The 20,710-nt window shown below is 40.7% G+C and overlaps 1 protein-coding gene across 1 annotated transcript in view; it reads left to right on the forward strand.

Moving 5' to 3' along the window:
• The window catches only part of C15H2orf92 (chromosome 15 C2orf92 homolog), a 31,441-nt gene that overhangs the window by 1,390 nt on the left and 9,341 nt on the right, over window positions 1-20,710 (forward strand). Inside the window, exons 2-3 of the mRNA XM_068564178.1 lie at window positions 6,133-6,216; window positions 12,155-12,223. Coding sequence (XP_068420279.1) covers window positions 6,133-6,216; window positions 12,155-12,223 — 153 coding nt within the window. The remainder of the gene's footprint in view (window positions 1-6,132; window positions 6,217-12,154; window positions 12,224-20,710) is intronic.

Below are 20,710 nucleotides of genomic sequence, written 5' to 3' on the forward strand. Positions count from 1 at the left end.
TTTGATTTGCATTTCTATAATGATTCATGATGTTGCGTATCTTTTCATTTGCTTATCGGCTATTTGTATATCTTCTTTGGGTAAATGTCTATTCAAGTCCTTTACCCATTTTTAAATTTTTTTAATTTTTGGCTGTGTTGGGTCTTCGTTGCTGTGCGTGGGCTTTCTCTAGTTGCGGCGAGCAGAGGCTGCTCTTTATTGCAGTGCGCGGGCTTCTCATTGCTGTGGTTTCTCTTGTTGAGGAGCACGGGCTCTAGGTGCACGGGCTTCAGTAGTTGTGGCACGTGGGCTTCAGTAGTTGTGGCTCGTGGGCTCTAGAGCGCAGGCTCAGTAGTTGTGGCGCACGGGCTTAGTTGCTCCGTGGCATGTGGGATCTTCCCGGACCAGGGCTCGAACCTGTGTCCCCTGCGTTGGCAGGCGGATTCTCAACCACTGTGCCACCAGGGAAGTCCCCTTTACCCATTTTTATTTATTTATTTATTTTTTACCCATTTTTGAATTGGGTTTTTGGGTGAGTTTTAGGAGTTCTCTATATTTTGGATATTAATCCCTTATCAAATATGTGGTTTGCAAATATTTTCTATGGGTTGCCTTTTTTACTCTGTTGATAATGTCTTTTGATACACAAAAGTTAAAAATTTTCATGAAATCTAATTTCCCTATTTTTTTCTTTTGTTGCCTGTGCCTTTGGTGTCATATCTGAGATATCATTGCCAAATTCAATGTCCTGAAGCTTTGCCCTATGTTTTATTCTAAGAGTTTTGTAGTTTTAGCTCTTATATTTAAGTCTTTGACCCATTTGAGTTAATTTTTGTATATGAGGTTAGGTAAGAGTCCAATTTCATTCTTTTGCATGTGGATGTCCAGTTTTCCCAGCACCATTTGTTGAAAGGATTTACCTTTCCCTGCTGAAAGGTTTCCACATCCTTGCCAAAAATCACTTGACCATATATGTGGGGGCTTATATCTGGGCTGTCTATTCTATTCCATTGGTCTATATGTCTGCCTTTATGATATATTCCTTTTTTTTTTTTGGCTGCACTGGACAGCTTGTGGGATCTTTGTTCCTCAACCAGGGATGGAACCCGTGCCCCCTGCAGTGGAAGTGCTGAGTCCTAACCATTGGACCACCAGGGATTTCCCGATATATTACTTTTTAAAAAAAATAAATGTATTTATTTATTTATTCTTGGCTGCGTTGGGTCTTCATTGCTGTGCACGGGCTTTCTCTAGTTGCGGTGAGCAGGGATTATTCTTCGTTGCGGTGCGTGGGCTTCTCATTCTCATGGCTTCTCTTGTTGCGGAGCACAGGCTCTAGGCGCGCGGGCTTCAGTAGTTGTGGCACGTGGGCTCAATAGTTGTGGCTTGCGGGCTCTAGAGCTCAGGCTCAGTAGTTGTGGCGCACGGGCTTAGTTGCTCCATGGCATGTGAGATCTTCCTGGGCCAGGGCTCGAACCTGTGTCCCTTGCATTGGCAGGCAGATTCTTAACCACTGCACCAGCAGGGAAGCCCCTGATAAAGCGTATAATTACTCTTTATCAAATTGAGAATATTCCCTTTGTTTTCTAGTTAATGGGAGTTTTATCCTGAATGGATGTTTGATTTTGTCAAATGCTTTTTCTGATCATCTGTTGTGATGAGCATATGATTTTTGTATTAACATGATGAATTACACTGATTTATTTTTGAATGTTCAATCAGTTTTACATTCCTGGAATAAATCATTTAGTTATGATATCTTATCCTTTAAAAAATATTGTTGGATTCAATTTGCTAAAAGTTTGTTAAGAATTCTTACATCTATGTTTATGAAAGATACTGGCCTATACTTTTCTTTTCCTGTAATATCTTTTTTTTTAAAATTTTTTATTTATTTATTTATTATTTTTTTATTTTTGGCTGTGTTGGGTCTTTGTTTCTGTGTGAGGGCTTTCTCCAGTTGCGGCGAGTGGGGGCCACTCTTCATCGCGGTGCGCGGGCCTCTCACTATCGCGGCCTCTCTTGTTGCGGAGCACAGGCTCCAGACACTCAGGCTCAGTAGTTGTGGCTCACGGGCCCAGTTGCTCTGCGGCATGTGGGATCTTCCCAGACCAGGGCTCGAACCCGTGTCCCCTGCATTGGCAGGCAGATTCTCAACCACTGCGCCACCAGGGAAGCCCTTCCTGTAATATCTTTGTCTGGCTTGTTATCAGGATAATGCTGGTCTCATAGAATGAATTGGGAAGTACTCTCTCAATTTCAGTTTTTCAGAAGAGTTTGTATAGAATTGATGACGTTTCTTCCTTATTGATAGAGTTAACAAGTGAAGTCATCTGAGCTTTTCGTTGTGGGAAGGTTTTTAATCCAAAAATTCAATTCCTTTAATATGGAGCTTATTTCTTTTTAAAAGAAAAGCAATTTATTTTTTATGGAGCTATTCAGGTTATTTATTTCTTCTTTAGTATGCTCTGTTAGTTTGTGTCAAGGAATCTGTCCATTTTATCTAATTTGTTGAACCTATTGGAAAAAAGTTGTTAATAATATACACTTATTTTCCTTTTAATCTGTGCTATCTCTAGTAATGTCTGTGTTCTCATTCCTGATATTGTTAATATGTGTCCTCTGTCCTTTTTTCCTGACCAGTCTGGCTAGAGGTTTATATATTTTATTGATTTTCTCAAAGAACTAACTTTTGATTTCATTGATTTTTTTCAGTGGTTTTTACATTTTTAAAAGGTTGTAAAAACAACAACAAACAAAGAAAAATATGTGACAGAGACATACATAGCCTGCAAAGCCTAAAGTATTTTCTATCTGACTCTTTACAGAAAAAGTTTATTGATTCCCCCTCCATACTTGGATGACTGTGTAAATATAGATATTGTTGACCTAAAACAAGTAGACTGTCAGTTATTTCTCCAGGAAAAAAAAAAAAGGTTTATTTGGGGTCTGCAGAGAATTGCAATTTGGTATCTGCAACCATTGTGTGCTATGTGCAAGTCCCCGCCTAGCAAGAGAGGGAGAGCTCTTTTATAGAGGGGAAAAGGAAGTTGGGGGAGGCTATAGTAAACAAAGACTCCATGGCTTTTCATTGGCTGAGCCCTTGCCAGGAATGAAGAGGAGTGTTTCTTCTTCCTGTTGGGCTCTAGGAGTAGGAGCTCCCCCTTCTGGTCTCTCAACGTTATTTAATTGAGATTTCTGTTTATTAACTTTTTAGAATGTTTTCCTGTCATACCTCAACAAATCTGCCTGGAAATAAGAGAATCACGGTAGAGAAAGTCTGGTGATCACTTAAAGGCACTTGGTAGATTACATAAGAGCCCTATGGTATTCTCAGGTTGCAAAGCATCCCATATTCTCTTCCTCTGGTGATGTGAGCAGATAGAAGGGAAAGGAGGGGTAAGTGGGAGAGGAGGTGGTGAAGATTTTGGTAAGGGGACTCATTGCGATTCAACAGTGGCCTCTTATTTCAGCAGCAGTGAAATGAGGATGGTGCTGGTTGGTTTCTGTTGGGGCAGTAGAGGTGGGCAAGCTGACCAGGTTTTGAGATGTGTGTGAAAATTGACCTGAGAGGATTTGCTTGTGGATTGGATGTGTGGTGAGAGAGAAAGACAGGAGTCTGTTATGTAGTCTGGATTTTGGCCTGAACAAGTAGAAGGATTGATTTGTTGCTGAGATGGGGGGAAAGCAGAGGAGTGGGCAGCGGAGATCAAAAGATGGGTGCTTGTGCATCTTGCCTTTGAAGCTAGCTTAACTGCCATTGCTTTGGTTTTATTATCCCTCAGCATTGTGTGAAATCTCCTTGGTAACAGGCCCCCAAAGAACTCCTGTGTTCACAGGAACTCCTGCTTTACCTCCCCGGATTACTCTAGGGATTCCTTGCTCAGGAGAAGGGAGGAACTTTAACGTTTTCCCCAACTTTACACCTTTCTCAAAATCCAGAGCTCCACGGTCGGGTAGCACACATGCACATTTTCACTTTTCATTATAAAAATTTTCAAACATATACAAAAGGAGAGAGATTAGTATAATGAACCTCTGTGTGTTAATCAGGCCAATCATGTTTAATCTACCCTCTTATATATACATACACTATATTTTAAATAACAGTTTGATATATTAGTCACATAACATAAAATACACCCTTTAAAAGTGTATATTCACAACGTTGTGAACCACCACTATCTAATTTTAGAACATTTTCATCACCCCCAAAAGTAATGTCACACTCTCTTCCTGTCACTCCCCATCCACCTTTTCCCACAGCCCCTGGCAACCACTAACCTACTGTCTGTTCTATGGATTTGTCTATTCTGGACGTTTCATCTATGGAATCACACACTCTATGGTCTTTTGTGACAGGTTTCTTTCATTTAACACGTTTTCAGGGTTCATCCACGTTGTAGCATGCCTCAGGAATTCATTCCTTTTTATGGCTGAATGGTATTCCATTGTGTGGATTTACCACATTTTGTTAATCCATTTATCAGTTGATGGGCATTTAGGTTGTTTCCACCTTTTGGTTATCTGAACAACGCTGTTATGAACATTTTATGAACATAGCTTTTTCAAAGTGAACATTAGATTTCCATGCTCTACTTGTAGGATCTTACTGCATTTGGAAGCACTTTTGCTATTTACTAAACTAATTGGTTGACCACATTCTGGGACATTCTCTCAATGTAAAGAAATTGGGTCTGTGGAGAAAAGCTACAGTACTATTTTCCAAAAATTAAGCAGACCAATATCACAAAACAGTGTCATGTGTCATGAAGGACAGTAGGTACATTATGCAGTCAGTCAGGGGTGACATCAAGAAAAGGGGAGACAGTAACTCCTCTTGTCAGGGCACTTTAAAAACCAAAGGGTTTTTGTGAACAAGTATTTTACTGCATAGGCTTACATACACTTCCACTGTATTGATTCTTAATGATTCACTAACATCTCAGCAAGAGAGAACTTGTTTCTTTCATTTACCAAAAAAGCCATCATATCCATGCACCATTAACCACCTAATTAGCAATTTTCCTGTAGAATTGAAACCTGCCATGTGCACAGATTACTCAGTGTCTATGCAGACTGAGGAAACAAGTGTTGTCCTGGTTTTGAGTTAAAAGTTCAGATCCTTGGAGACACTTAATGAATACTCTGTGGAACTCAGAATAGGTGGGTGCTGTGGCCTGAAACACCTTCTTTAAGGGACAAGTTTCTCCTCCCTGATGGGTTTGCCCACTCCCCAGGGGCCAGAGAAAAGGCCTGGCCTTGACCTTGAATTAGGAAAATGTGTCACAGACATCATGACCTCCAAAAAGAAAAGCCTGATAATATAGCTCAAAATCTCCACAGGTCGCTACAATCTTTTAGCACAATTGATTCATATCCTTGATGTAGCCGCATGAAGGTCAGCAGAAGTCTTAACATCCATCCATGCCGTCCTAGGGGAGATTGCTAATCCGGTTCTTCTGTGTTTGCACCTTCATTTTTTTTCATTTCATTCCTCAATGACAACATCAGGAATTCCTTGTGCTTATCAAACCAGTCATGTCGGGATGACCTCAGGTCCCCGAGCCCCTCCCAAATATAGACCCACAGTGGGGATTAGTGCAGAGTATGCAGGAGTATTTTTCCCTCCCCTCCCAAATGAGAAAGCATCCCATTTCCAGAATGGTCAGTCACTGCTCGTTGGCCTCATTGCCTGTGGAGAGGAGAGTTTTTGTTGAAAAGCCCCTGAGCTGTGTGTCCATCTGTCTCTGCTCCTTCCCCAGCTGAGCGCTGAGCATGACCTTGCTTGGAACCAGCGCTGTTTACTGTCATTCATCATAGATAATAGCACTGAGATAGGATGAGGGGAGAGCACTTTCAGTCTCCATGTCACATCAGCGAATTCTGTCCCCCTTCCTCACAGACCTCCTGTGGTCGGCATCTTTCCCTCCAGTTTCAGATGAGAAAACCAAATCCCACAGAACTTCACTGCCCAAGATCACGCAGTGTTCAAATGTTGTACCGGAACCCAAGTCCAGTGCTCTTTCCCCTAGAGCTGGCCAACTGCAGGATGCTCCTCTCAAATACCATGCATGAGTGTATCGATTTAAAAAGAATTACATGCAGATCCAGTGAAAGATGGGCTCACAGCTAAGGTTTACTTTCCCATAGGTTATCCTCAACAAAAGAGCTTGAGAGATGCCGACTTTGCATTGAGTTCAAATAAGCGAGAAGAACATTTGGTTAAACTATTTGGTAAGTAATCTCCTCACGTGAAACTGTCAGGCTGTATGAAGAGTCTCGTGCGTGTCCGTGGTGGTCTCCCAGATAACCTGTTCCTGCTGCTCTGATGGGAAGGAAAGTGCTTTGCTTTGAGGCTAGAACGGGTTCTCTAAGTGTCAGAGTCTCAAGAAATTAAGAAAAACATAGAAGATAAACAGCTGGAAAGGATTCTGCTCCTTAAGCAGGGGTCCATGTAGCAGCAGCAGGGCCACCATCTGGGATCTACTGGAAAAGCAGTGTCAGATCCCAGCTCAGACCAGCTGCACCACATCTGCCTAGATGAGGTCCCCAGTCGATTTCTGCATGTGGTAGAGATGGTGAGGCCCTGAGGCTGAGATAGACCTTCTCCCAGGTCCTCAGCCCTAACTGAGCAAGAGAATCCCCTGGGAGATTGTTAAAAAGAGACACGTGGTCAGATTTCCTGGCATGGGAGATCTACCTTTGCATCAGTAGTTTTTAAAGCTCTCCGGGTGATTCTAGGCTGGGACTCATTGATCTATTCCAAGCCTCCCAGGTAAATTTGAGAAAAACCAAGGCCTAGATGGAAGATGGTTGGGTAGGAAGCTCCAGGAATACGTCTCTTCACCGAAGCTATAACTGAGCTGGCAAGATCTATCTTAAGCAACTATTTTGGAACAAGAGATGAACATTTGCATAGTCCAGGAAGGAACTTGATGAAGAGATTGGTAAATTTTAGTGAATTTCAGTGTTCCGTGTAGATCCTACCATTCTCCATCCCCCAGCCCCATGGCAGGTAGCCAAGTGTTTCGCAGCCCACATTCTCAGTGTGGCTTCCTGGTGCCACAATCTGGGTGTGGGTTGATCACTGCCTTTGATCAATGAGGGCTGGCACTGAGGCTGGCCATTGTTTCACTATCATGACCTAAAGAGCTTCTAAGAAATTCTGTCAAGGAGATTAAAAAGACAGTATTTTTTGTTTTTCTCCTTTTGAAATATAGACACTTACGGAAACCTTTGTCAGGTCACCGAGTGACTGCAGACATAACAAACTGGAAATTCAGCACCCATACACAGTAAGGAATATACACTTTGCCAAAATAGTTTGGAGAAGTCACAAGTGCATGGTTCCAGCCCTCAACAAGCCAAAACTGGCCATCCCTGAGGAGCGGGAGAATTAGTTTTCCAAAGTTACCCAAATAGAATGTGTAGCTCTCAACAAAAAAAATTATGAAACATACAAAGAAACAGGACAGTATGGCCCATTCACAGGAAAAAAAAAAAAAAGAAATAGAACCCATCCCTGAGGAAGCCTAGGAACTGGAATTATTCATCAAAGATATTAAATCAACTGTCTTTAATATATTTAATCAGTAAAGGAAATGATGGACAAAGAAGGAAATAAGGAAAACAATGTTTGAACAAAGTAGGAATATCAATAAAGAAATAGAAGTTAGAAAAATGAGCCAAAGAGAAATTCTGAAGTTGAAAAGTACAGTAAGTGAAATGAAAAACTCACGGGAGGGATGTGACAGCAGATTGAGCAGGCAGAATTAAGGATCCCTAACTTTGACCTGGGACACTTGAAATTATCCAGTCTGAGGAGCAGAAAGAAAAAAATGAAATGAATAAACAGAGCATGAGGGCCTGTGAGACACCATCAAGAGTACCAACATATACATTTTAGAAGTCCCAGAAGGAGAAGCGAGCAAACGACGAGAACATATTTGAGGAAATAATGCTCCAAAACTTCCCAAATCTGATGATTATACACATCCAAGAAGCTCTACAAACTCCAGGCAAGGTAAATGGAAGAGACCAACACTAAAGCACATTATAGTCAAATTGTTGAAATCAAAAGACAAAGAGAATCTTGTCAGCATGAAAGAGAGAAGCGACATTATGTACAAGGGATCCTCAATAAGATTAATGGCCGATTTCAACACGAAAATCATGGAAGCCAGAAGCAGTGATATGACATATTTAAAGTCCTGAAAGAAAAGTACTGTCAACCAAGAATTCTACATCTGACAAAACTATTCTTTGATCATGGAGGAGAAATTAAGACATTTCCAGATAAACATAAGCTAAGAGATATGCCCCGTTAGAAATACTAAAGGGAATACTTCAGACTGAAATGAAACAATACTAGACAGTAACTCAAAGCCATAAGGAAAAAAATAAAGAGTAGCTATATTATTTTCCAGCAAAATAGATTTCAAATAAAAAAGTTTACAAAAGACAAGGACATTATATATTGATAAGGGTTCAACACAGAAAGAAGACATAACAACTATAAACACATATCACACAGCAACAGAACCCCCAAATATATGAACCAATAATGGACAGAATTGAATGGAGAAATAGTTCTACAACAATAGTTGGAGACTTCAGTAACCCACTCTCAATAACACATAGGACTAGAAAGATAATAAGGAAATAGAAGACTTGAACAACAGTATAAACCAATTAGACCTAACAAACATATACAGAACACGCCACCCAACAACAGCAGAAAATACATTCTTATCAAGTGCACATAGAACATTCTCCATATGTTGGCCACAAAACAACTCTGAATAAATTGAAAAAGATATAAATCATATAAAGTATCTTTCCTGATCACAATGGAATGAAACTAGAAGTTTACAGCAGAGGGAAAACTAGAAAATACACAAATATATGGAAATAAAGCAACAGACTCTTAAATAACCAATAAGAAATTAGAAATTACCTTGAGATGAATGAAAATCAAATACGACATACCAAAACTTATGCAGCAAAACAATGCTAAGAGGGAAATTTATAACTATAAATGCATACATTAAAAATAAGAAAGATCTCAAATAAATAACCTATCTGTATACTTTGAGAAATAAGAAAAACAATAGCAAACTAAATTCAAAGCTAGCAGAATGAAGAAGATAATAAAGAATAGAATGGAAATACATGAAACAGAGAATAGAAAAACAATAGAGAAAATCAATGAAACCAAAGATTGGTTCCTTAAAAAGATAACAAAATTAACAAATCTTTAGCTAGATTGAATGAGAAAAAAAGAGAGAAGACTCAATTATTAGTTAAGAATTGTGGGGACATTACTACAATCACAGAAATAAAAAGGATTATAAGAGAATACTATGAACAGTCGTATGCCAAAAAATTGGATAACTTAGAAGAAATGAGCACATTCCTAGAAACACACAAACTACCAAAACTGATTCAGAAGAAATAGAAAATTGGAATAGACTTGTAATAAACAAGGAGACTGAATCAGTAATCAAAACGTCCTAACAAGGAAGAGCCCAGATTCAAGTTGCTTCACTGGTGAATGCTGCCAGACATATAAATGAGCTAACACTAATGCTTCTGTAACTCTTCCAAAAAATTGAAGAGGAGAAAACACTTCCTAACTAGTTCTAAGAGGCCAGTATACCCTGATACCAAAGCCAGACAAAGATGCTTTAAGAAAACTACAGAGCAATATCACTTGTACATATAAATGCAAAATTCCCCAACAAAAGGCTAGAAAACCGAATCCAACATCGTATTAAAAGGATTATACACCAGACCAAGTGGGATTTATTCCTGGAGTGCAAGCATCGTTCAACATAGGAAAATCAATCAATATAATAGACTACATTAACAGAATGAAATACAAAACCACATGATCATCTCAACTGATGCAGAAAAAGCATTTCAGGAACTCTGGGTTTGCCCTTCTTCCATGTATGCTGTTAAAGAGGCTTCAATAAATCGGTACTAACTGTCTGGCTGATTGATTGGTGGTCAGTGACCATGACTGAATGAATGAATGGATGCAGATAGCTCTTGCAGTACAACTATCCACGCTTTCAGGAATTCCCATCTAGGAATGAGAACACTTTTCTCTTCTTGGCAGGTGCCCTGTGTCTCTGAATCCAGCCCCACATGTGTGGAAGGGGAGTGGGTGCATCTGAAGATGGGTGGCTGGTGCAGGGTTTAGAAGGATCCCATCACCCCCATAGGCCTACTGACCCACCCCGTGCCAGGCCAGTGTTGGCCTTGGCATTGGTGGGCCACTGATAAACTTGCCAAGTTCTCCCTGAACAACAGTTCAGGAACTTGTAGGTCGATGCATTCATCAAGGAAGGGGATGTGAGAACTCATCATCTTGAATGAGTGAAGTAATGGTTAAACCTTTTGTGTCCTTATTGTCAGCATTTATTCCATCAGGTGAGTAGACCACCCACCAATATACCAACAACCTTTGAAAAAGGACTCAGAATATACACAAAATGAATGGAATTTGTGATGATTATTTTCTGTTGCTTTTCAAAGTAAACAAAACTGCTGTCCCCAGGGAATAGTAGAAGACTGAAAACTTTAAAAGGGAAGGAGAAATTAATATAGTTCCAAAAATGTAATCATGAAAAATTAGGAACAGCTTATAAACAAAGAGCTTTCTGACTAAAACTCTGTTTTGCTTTATTTTTACCCTCCGGCCTTCACCCATATTTATGGGCCATCCTGGGGAAAGTCTCAGAGATGGGTCAGAATGACAGCACGAATAAGAAGGAAAATTATGACACTACATATCATGAGATTTGGGACAAAGTTTCTAGCTATATATCTTTAGTGGGCAATGTTTACTGCCCCGGACATCTAGTGGAATCAAAATTTTTCAGAAATGATTTATGTTATTAGAATTTCCCTTCCCAAGAGAAGGAATTTTAGAGTGTAATTTCACATATTCGTTGAGTTTGTATTATTTATTCACTGTATTTATAGACTGCTTTACAGGGAAAAATATCAGATCTCCACTGCTGGTATTAATATGCCTTTATTTACTTCACTTGAGATGAAATTCTAGAAGAAACAAGAAGCACAGCAGGCAAATCAGTTACAAAGAGAGACACAAAAGAAAGCAAGTATATGTCTTTAAAACTCTTTAAGTGCACATTTTTCTATAGACCTATGTACTGTATTATAGGTACTAAGCTATCATTTTACTGTTCTTTAAAACAGCTACTTGTGCAGCAAAGACAAATAGAGATATGAAGGAAAGAATTGTCTGAAATCCTCTCTATAACCTCCAAGATGAAAGCGTAACTATCCTTCTATTTTGGGGAAATCCCTCAACTTCGTGTGTCGGGCAGGTTCTTACTCTCTGGAGGCTGTTCAGAGAACAGGGACTGGATTGCAAATGGTGTTTACCGTTCCTTACACCGGGAGCCCTGAGTGGTGTCATAACTTTCCGCCAAACACGCTTTATACTTCCACGTGCATGACCTGGTTTGAGGCTAATCTCAGCCCTGCATGAGAGCTGGTGCAGTCTTTAGTACCTCATTCCACGGATAAGACCAAGGACAAAAAAAATCACTTGCCCTAGGCCCAGCCGTAGAAATAACAAAAGTGATGAACACACTGTTCCCTTTAAAGCAGCTTCATATCATTATTATGTTTTAAGTAACACTTTGAGAATTAAGGCAGGTATTCGATCGCAGGTCATAAGGATAGAATTGGGAATCAGAAATTGCCAGCAGTGCACATTAGTGCCTGGGTAGCAGAGGAGTGAGAACTTGTTGGAATATTGCATACAGATGTGAATTCCAATTCCTGAGGTTCCTTTCCCACAGCCTGGGCTCCAGCCTCTGCAACCGGCTGGTGCTTCTCTCTACAATGACATATAAACTTTCAAACACACATTTCCAAGTACAAGTTGAATTCTATGTCAGCATTCATTTCAACACTGGATTGGGAGTTTGGGATTAGCAGATGCAAACTAGTATATATAGGATGGATAAACAACAAGGTTCTACTGTATAGCACAGGGAACTATATCCAATATCCTGTGATAAACCATAATGGAAAAGAATATGAAAAAGAATTTAAAAACACTGAAAATATGGGCCCAAGGGTGTACTGATAAAAAATTTTCAATTTTTTTTCATGTGTTTTATCATCACAGGAGCCAATGTTGATGGGAATTCTGAATCAGAATTTTTCCTTGGCAGCATGGACAGAATTTCCAATAATGGTAAATGCAAATGGATAAAATTGGAGTTAGGGGTCAGTAAGCGATACCTCTTCTTCCTCTTGCCTGAGTTCAGAACCAAATGTGAGACTAAGCTGAGGGCCCAGCAGATGGAGCCCAGACCATTCTCTCCAGGAATACTTGGCTGGTTAATGTGGGTGCTTCACCTGGAGCTAGGAAGAGTGCTCCAGTCACTGGTAAGGTTTAGGATACCCTTGCCTTCTCCAAACCCCCTCTGTGAGAGAGTTTGCTTTTGTAAAATTCACAGCATAGATAAGCAGATCAAAACGTTTGCTCTCTGTAGAGAGATAGACAGAGAGACAGAGGCAAGGAGAAAGGACCCAGTAACAGGCACCTGAATCCCTCTCCCAAACTGAACAGTGAAGTCTCTCCCCAACCCCTGGGGGACGGGGCTAGTGAGGGGCTGAGCACTTTCTGGAAGTGGTACCCCAGAGGCGCTCTCTCCATCAAAGCAAAGGCTCATCTCAGATCCGATTATGATGGAAGCAGATGGGCTCTGAAGAGGAACTAGAATCCCATGCAGCATTTCTTCCCTAGACAGATTTTAAAATTTAAAAAGAAAAATAGGGAACTCCCTGGCCGTCCAGTGGTTAGGACTCAGTGCTTTCACTGCAGGGGGCACGAGTTTGATCCCTGGTCGGGAAACTAAGATCCTGAAAGCCATGCGGTGTGGCCAAAAAGCAAACAAAAACAAAAACAAATATGTCACTGTCTGAGTTGGCGAATACGTGGTCTTTCCTGGGTGCAGGAATAGGAACTAGGTCAGTGGTTCCCAAGCCCAACTGTGCATCAGCCACAGGGAAGAGGATGTGGAATGGAAAGAGCTTATTAAAAATCCTTATTCTCGGAACCCACCGAGAATCTCTAGAAACGGAGTCCAGGTTCTGCACATCTTTGCATATTCTCTGAGTGACTTGGATACAGTCGGCCAGATACCAGCCCCTGGTGTTTGGAACCACTGGCTTAGATGGTTTTCGGAGATCAGTTTACCACAGAAGTCTCTTTAAAATGAATACTTCTAATATCCCTGAATTTACACTGCACGTTTCCTTCTGTAAATTGCATGATAATCATAAATGAAACACAGTTGGGCATCTCTTTGGTACCTGGGTCTCTGCCGGGAGAAGTGAGAGGGTACTTTTGTGCTGAGGACCGCACATGGGCTAGAATGGCTTCACCAGCACAGTTCACAGAGTCCCATTTTTCTGTGACATGGCTACCCAGCTGTCCCAACACCAGGTATTAAAAAGCCCATCTTTGCTCCAGTGACCCGAGAAGCCCCCTTTATCATATACTAAATTCCCGTAAGTACTGGGTCTGTTCCTAGGCTTTCTAGCCTAAACACTGGTCTGTTGGTCTCTGAACACGACAGTACTACACTGTTTTATTTATTTGTATCTTTTTTTAGACAATTTTTTAAAATTAATTTATTTATTTATTGTTTATGGCTGTGTTGGGTCTTCGTTTCTGTGCGAGGGCTTTCCCTAGTTGCAGCAAGCGGGGGCCACTCTTCATCGCGGTGCGCGGGCCTCTCACTCTCGCGGCCTCTCTTGTTGCAGAGCACAGGCTCCAGACGCGCAGGCTCAGTAGTTGTGGCTCGCGGGCCCAGTTGCTCCGCGGCATGTGGGATCTTCCCAGACCAGGGCTCGAACCCGTGTCCCCTGCATTAGCAGGCAGATTCTCAACCACTGCGCCACCAGGGAAGCCCTTGTGTGTTTTTAAAAACAGGTATGGGTGTTGAATTTTGTCAGGATCTTTGTAACTATTCATATGATTTAATTTTTCCCTTAAGTCTACTAGTATTGTATATGATATTAATGGATTTCCTAATATTGAACAAACCTTGCATTCCTAGAATAAATCCCACTTGACCATAGGGAGATTTGGTGTGTCTAGTCACTACTCAGGAGTCTTGGGCCTGGTTGCAGCTTCTGTCCTGCTTCAGTGTATCCTGGGAAGTGGGGTTCCTTTAGCCACCAAGGAAGCAGTGGGCTGCAAGTCCTTGTGTGGAAATGCAGACCAAGTCACAATTTAGAACTTTTAAATATCGATACATACGATGGGTGTGTCTCCATCTGTACTCTTGCGTGAGTCCCTGCAAATGTGAGGTGTGGCCTGTCCAGGAGTGCACATTATAGTGCTAGGGCACCCTGAATAATAAACACAATTGTTCATTGTTTAAATGTAATTAAATGATCTACTTGGGGGACACACAGCTTACTCTCTAGCTTGGTCTTTTGATTTGTAAAGCAATTCCTTCTGTTAATTGCTTTCAAATAAGGAACTGCTATTTTCCTTCATAGGAACCAGGACAAAATGTTTGTTCTTTTAACATCAGAATTAATTTATAACCTCCATCTTTTCTTTGCATACATTATTTTCTACTTAATGCCTTATTGTATTTAGGACTGTCTATATCCCCCTTTAAATTTACTGGTAATCATCCTTCTAGTACATATGCTGAAATGACCATAAGACAAATCATAACAATAACTGTTGCATTCACTAGACTGTCTTTCCCCAGGGCTGAGGAGTTAGGGTCTGATTTAAGGTAGGAGCTTAATAAGATTTGCTAAATGAATAAATGTGTGAATGAATGAGTGAATGGTACATTCTGAAAAAATAATAATCACTGTTAATTATGATAAAATTAATGTACACTGAGCACTTGCTATGTACCAAAGGAGTTTTTCAACTACATTATTTAATGCCCACAGCAGTCCTATGTGTGTAGCATTATTATTAGTATGCCCCCATTTTCCATATGTAGATACTGAAGTTAAGTAACTTGCCGGAGGTCAAGCAGCTAGTAGGAGACGACAGTGCCGCTGTTTGAATGCAGGATGCCTGTAAGACACGCCAGTTACACTTGCATAATTTGTATCCCTTTTAAGGACACCTGGAAGGACTTGTAGGCAGAAAGAGTTTCACAGACACCACATTGAACAATAATTTGCAGCTGCTTATGACTAGTCCTTAGATTTTCTCACTAGAGCAGATGCCCAGTGTACCCAGGGCAAGACCTCCTTCTGTCTTCTGCTGAGTGGGTTCCTCCTGTGCTGCTGATGTGCTCGAAACGTTGCCAGTGGAGAACAGGGAGGGTAGCATTTTCCTTTCAAGTAGTTGCCATATGAAAGAACTGTCAAATACAGATGCTGCCAGTGAGCACTTCCTGTCCCCCTCCCCACCCCGGTTATGACACTGGAGGGGGCCTGGAGTCCCTGGTACCCCACTGAGCTTGGTCCCCTGGAAAAAGTGTACCATTCCCTCTCAGACTCTGTGGCATGTCCCAACTGGCCATGTTGGTAGATTTCTCTAGGACTTTTGCATGTTCCCCAAAATGACATCACCTTCTCGAAAAGTGTCCTTCGGTCATCAGCCTTATTGCTTTTTCTCCCTTCTTGGAGCTTGACTCGATGCTTGACCACCTCCTAAGCACAAAATGCATTTATTTTCCTCTGTCTTCCCAGATCCCCAAGGTATGCAGTGATCGATCTAAATTTGGCTTGAAGCCAATTCCATATTTTCTTTGTTAAAGGATCACATTACAAATTGATCATCACACTTATCTTGATAATCCATGATGTTGGGTTTCTAGGAGCCTGAAAATTAGAAGAAATATGTAGACTAGAAACCCACCCTTGGGACTATACTGTGAGGTTGACTCATTTGATCTTACTGTTTTTGTAGGTCAAAAATGATCAAAGATCTCCAATTTCATGTGGCTAAACTTAATATCTTGGAAGTCCTTCAGGGGTCTCTGCTTAATGGTACAGTTTGCATACCCAGGTCCAGGCTTCCTGCAGAGTGTAGGTGCGTCTGTAAGGCTATCACTTCTCTCCATCCACAATTCTTGCACCAAAGCAGAGGTAGCTGATTAAAATCCTCACGTTCACGTGGACACAGGCGAATGTTTCCTTTTTGTTCAGCTGTCTTCCTTGGAATTTCATTCCTACTGTGGTTTTAAAATATCTCCACAAATTCTTTGATACCCCTCCCTTTGAAAGGTGGAGATTCACCCCTGTCCCCTTGACTGTGGGCTGGACTTGGTGATTTGCTTCTAATGAATAGGATATGGCAGAAGTGATGATGTGCCACTTCATAGATTAGGTCGTAAAAGACCTTATGGTTTCCGGCTGGCTGTCTCTTCGATTAATTGCTCACTCAGAGGAAAGTCAGCTGCCATGTGAGGACACTCCAGCAGTCCTAAGGGGTGGCCCCTGTGATGGGGAACTGAGCCCTCCTGCCTAAGCCAATGAGGAGGGGAGGCCTTCTGCCAACAGCTTGTTAGTCATCTAGGATGCAGACCCTCCAGTGCCTTTCAGCCTTCAAACTACTGCAGTCTTGGCCAACCAGACAGGCCTAGCTGGTGGTTCTGGCTCAGAGTCTTTCATGAGGTTGCAGTCAAGATTCCTTAAGATTCCTTCTCTTACTCAAGACCAGCTGTTGCTCTCCTTCCCTGTGGTAGGCGCTGTGCCAGGAACTGGAAAGCTAAATGGGGCATTCTTGTCTTCCAAGAGCTCACAGCTAGTAAGAGAGTCAGTCTCGTGAATAATCATTGGACATAAACATGCTAAAATTGAAAGTATGTTAAAAATGCTTTAGGTTATACTTGCATGGAGCTTTGGGAGATTAAAAGAGAGGCAGGTCTGCTTGATAAGGTGTTTTGAGTAGGTGAACAAAGAAGAGGCATGAGGAGGCCCTGCATACAGTGGTGAAGGTGACACCCCACAAGAAAAGGAGGCCGACCAGGCCCCTCTTCAGAGGCCAGGAGCTGCTCTGAGGCTACTCTGCGGGGACCAGGAAATCCCAGACCACCCTGTCTGCACCTCTTCCTTAGCAGTAGTGACCTTTCAAAAAACCAGAATTAATGGTAAGAAGGAAGAGGGCCGGCTAGGAAGAGGGGTGAGGAAATTATCCTTTTTAGAAGTGAAGTGTCTTGGAAAAAGTGTGCCCAGGTCTGCGGAGAGTTCAAGGTCATAATGATCATAGCTCCACTGAAGGCAATCTAGTCCTCAGTTAACAGCGTAGCAATAAATTGCTGTTAACGTATAACCAAACGTGCATTTCAATGCTAGAGTCTCCTGGGAGCAAAATAAACAAACAACACCCAAAGAAATTATGAAGATGTAAAACTTCAACTTCTCCTTGAGCACAAAGCCAAAATTTCTTGGTTCTGGGCTCATTTAAGATGATTTTACCAGGCCCAAGGTGTTACTGATTGACAGCTTGGATTGAGTCCACATCATGGAAATGCATGGGGGATTTGCTCCTTGTAATTGCTCTTGTAATGGACTGCTACTTTCTCATAGTTAGTGGCTTTCTAAAGTTGAAATAAAGTTTGGAAATTGACTGTATTTGGCAAAACTTGGTAATTGTGCTTATTTTTTTCCCACAGAAAATAATCCAACAAATGACCAAAATCACAACCCACCACATGTGAAAAACATCTTCCAAACTCTCCAAAGATCTTTAGGTAAATGAGAACTTATGACCATATTGATGATAAGTATGTATAGTGACTCCTGATTCTAGTTTTTGTTTTTGTGCTACAGAGACAAGGAATGTAAAAATTTGGGTTCAAGTGGCAAGTCTATCTTTTTTAAAACACTCTATGAAAGAGCAAGGCAAACACAACCCCTTAGTAGATTAACTCTATGTTATCCAGAGTTTTCTGTCTGTGTTTGTTAATCCCTTGACCCTGATTTGACAAGCTGGCACTTCCAAAGTCAAGTAATTATGAGTCATTTTAAGCTGAGAGTTTTCTCTCTTTTTCTAAGCCAAATTGAATAAAAAATAAATTTATTTCTTTCTCCAGAAATGTGAGGCTGTTATCACATACTTCCTAGACAGATTCACCAAACTCACCCCAAAGCTGCAGAATTAGCTGCAGTTTTTCAACCCTGTCTGTTTCTACTAAGCCATTCTGTGGTCCCTCTACCAATAAATGAATATTTCAGGGTATTTAATCTTCTGTATTGCCCTTGCAATTCAAGAAACATTCTTTTTAAAATTGAAGTATAATTGACTTAAAATATTATATTAGTTTCAGGTGTACAACATAGTGGTTCAATATTTTTATACATTACAAAATGATCACCATAGTAAGTTTAGTTACTATCTGTCGCCATACAAAATTATTACAATATTATTGACTATATTCCCTACGCAGTACATTACATACCCGTGACATATTTACTTTATAACTGGAAGTTTGTTCCTCTTAATCTCCCTCATCTATTTCACTCATCTTCCCATGCCTCCTCCCCTCAGGCAACCACCAATTTGTTCTCTGTATTTATGAGTCTGTTTCTGTTTTGTTATGTTTCTTCATTTGCTTCATTTTTTAGATTCCACCTGTAAGTAAAATCATACAGTATTTGTCTTTCTCTGTGTGGCTTATTTCACTTAGCATAATACTCTCTAGGTCCATCCATGTTACCACAAATGGCAAGATTTCATTCTTTTTTATGGCTAAGTAAGACTCCATTGTGTGTGTGTGTGTGTGTGTGTGTGTGTGTGTATAAAATATCTATGTGACGTCTTCTTTATCCATTCCTCTATTTTGTTCTTGTTTTTGATTTTGGCCGCACCCCACAGCATGTGGGATCTTAGTTCTCCGACCAGGGATCAAACCTGCACCTCCTGCACTGGAAGCGCAGAGTCTTAATCACTGGACCACCAGGGAAGTCCCATTCCTCTATTGATGGACACTTCTGTTGCTTCCATATCTTGGCTATTGTAAATAATGCTGCAGTGAACATAGGGGTGCATATATCTTTTCAAATTAGTGTTGCTGTTTTCTTTGGAAAAATATCCAGAAGTGGAATTGCTGTATCATATGATAGTTCCATTTTAAATTTTTTGAGGAACCTCCATACTGTTTCCATAGTGGCTGCACCAATTTACATTTCCACCAACAGTGTTCAAGGGTTCCCTTTTCTCCATATCCCTGCCAACAGTTGTTATCTCTTGTCTTTTTGGTAATAGCCATTCTGACAGATGTGAGGTGATATCTCATCATGGTTTTGATTTTCATTTCCCTGATATTTAGTGCTGTTGAGGATCCTTTCTTGTGTCTGTTGGCCATTTGCCTGTCCTCTTTGGAAAAAATGTTTATCCAGGTCTTCTGCTTATTTTAAAATCAGGTTGTTAGTTTGATATTGAGGTGTATATGTTCTTTGTATATTTTGGATATTAACCCCTTATCAGATATGTTGTTTGCAAATGTCTTCTCCCATTCAGTAAGTGGCTTTTTCATTTTGTGGATAGTTTCCTTTGCTGTGCAAAAGCTTTTCAGTTTGATTAGGTCTCATTTGTTTACTTTTGCTTTTGTTTCCCTTGCCTGAGGAGGCATATAGCTGAGACTGGTGTCAAAGAGCTAACTGCCTATTTTTTCTTCTAGGAGTTTTATGGTTTTAGGTCTTATAGTTAAGTCTTTAATCTGTTTTGAGTTTATTTTTGTTCATGGAGTGAGAAAGTAGTCCAGTTTGATTCTTTTGCATGTGTCACTGTCCAGTTTTTCCAACACCATTTATTAAAGAGGCTGTCTTGGGCTTCCCTGGTGGCGCAGTGGTTAAGAATCCTCCTGCCAATGCAGGGGTCATGGGTTTGAGCCCTGGTCTGGGAAGATCCCACATGCCGTGGAGCAACTAAGCCCATGCACGACAACTACTGAGCCTGCACCCTAGAGCCCGCGAACCACAACTACTGAGCCTGCATGCCACAACTACTGAAGCCCGCGCTCCTAGAGCCCATGCTCCGCAACAAGAGAAGCCAGCACAAGGAGAAGCCCCTGCACCGCAATGAAGAGTAGCCCCTGCTCACCACAACTAGAGAAAGCCTGTGCACAGCAATGAAGACCCAAAGCAGCCAAAAATAAATAAAATAAATAAATTTATTTTTAAAAAAAAGAGGCTGTCTTTTCTCCATTGTATATTTTTGCCTCCTTTGTCATAGATTGACCATAAGTGCATGGGTTTATTTAGGGGTTCTCTGTTGTTCCATTTGTCTTTGTGTCTGTTTTTATGCCAGTACTGTAGCTTTGTAGTATAGTTTGAAATGAGGGAGCATGATACTCCAGCTTTGTTCTTCTTTCTCAAGATTGTTTTGGCTGTTCAGGGTCTTCTGTGTTTCCATACAAATTTTATTTTATTTTTTCCTCATTTCATTGATTGATTGAAGTATAGTTGATTTACAATATTGTATTAGTTTCAGGTGTACAGCAAAGTGATTCAGTTATATATATATATACTTTTTTTTTCCTGGTTCTTTTACATTATAGGTTATTGCAAGGTATTGAATATAGTTCCCTGTACTATACAGTAAATCCTTGTTGTTTATCTATTTTACATATAGTGGTGTGTATCTATTAATCCCATACTCCTAATTTATCCCTCCTCCACGTTTTTCCCCTTTGGTAACCATAAGTTTGTTTTCTATGTCCATGAGTCTGTTTCTGTTTTGTAA

The sequence above is a fragment of the Eschrichtius robustus genome, chromosome 15 (assembly GCF_028021215.1).
Source record: "Eschrichtius robustus isolate mEscRob2 chromosome 15, mEscRob2.pri, whole genome shotgun sequence".
NCBI classification, from domain to species: domain Eukaryota; kingdom Metazoa; phylum Chordata; class Mammalia; order Artiodactyla; family Eschrichtiidae; genus Eschrichtius; species Eschrichtius robustus.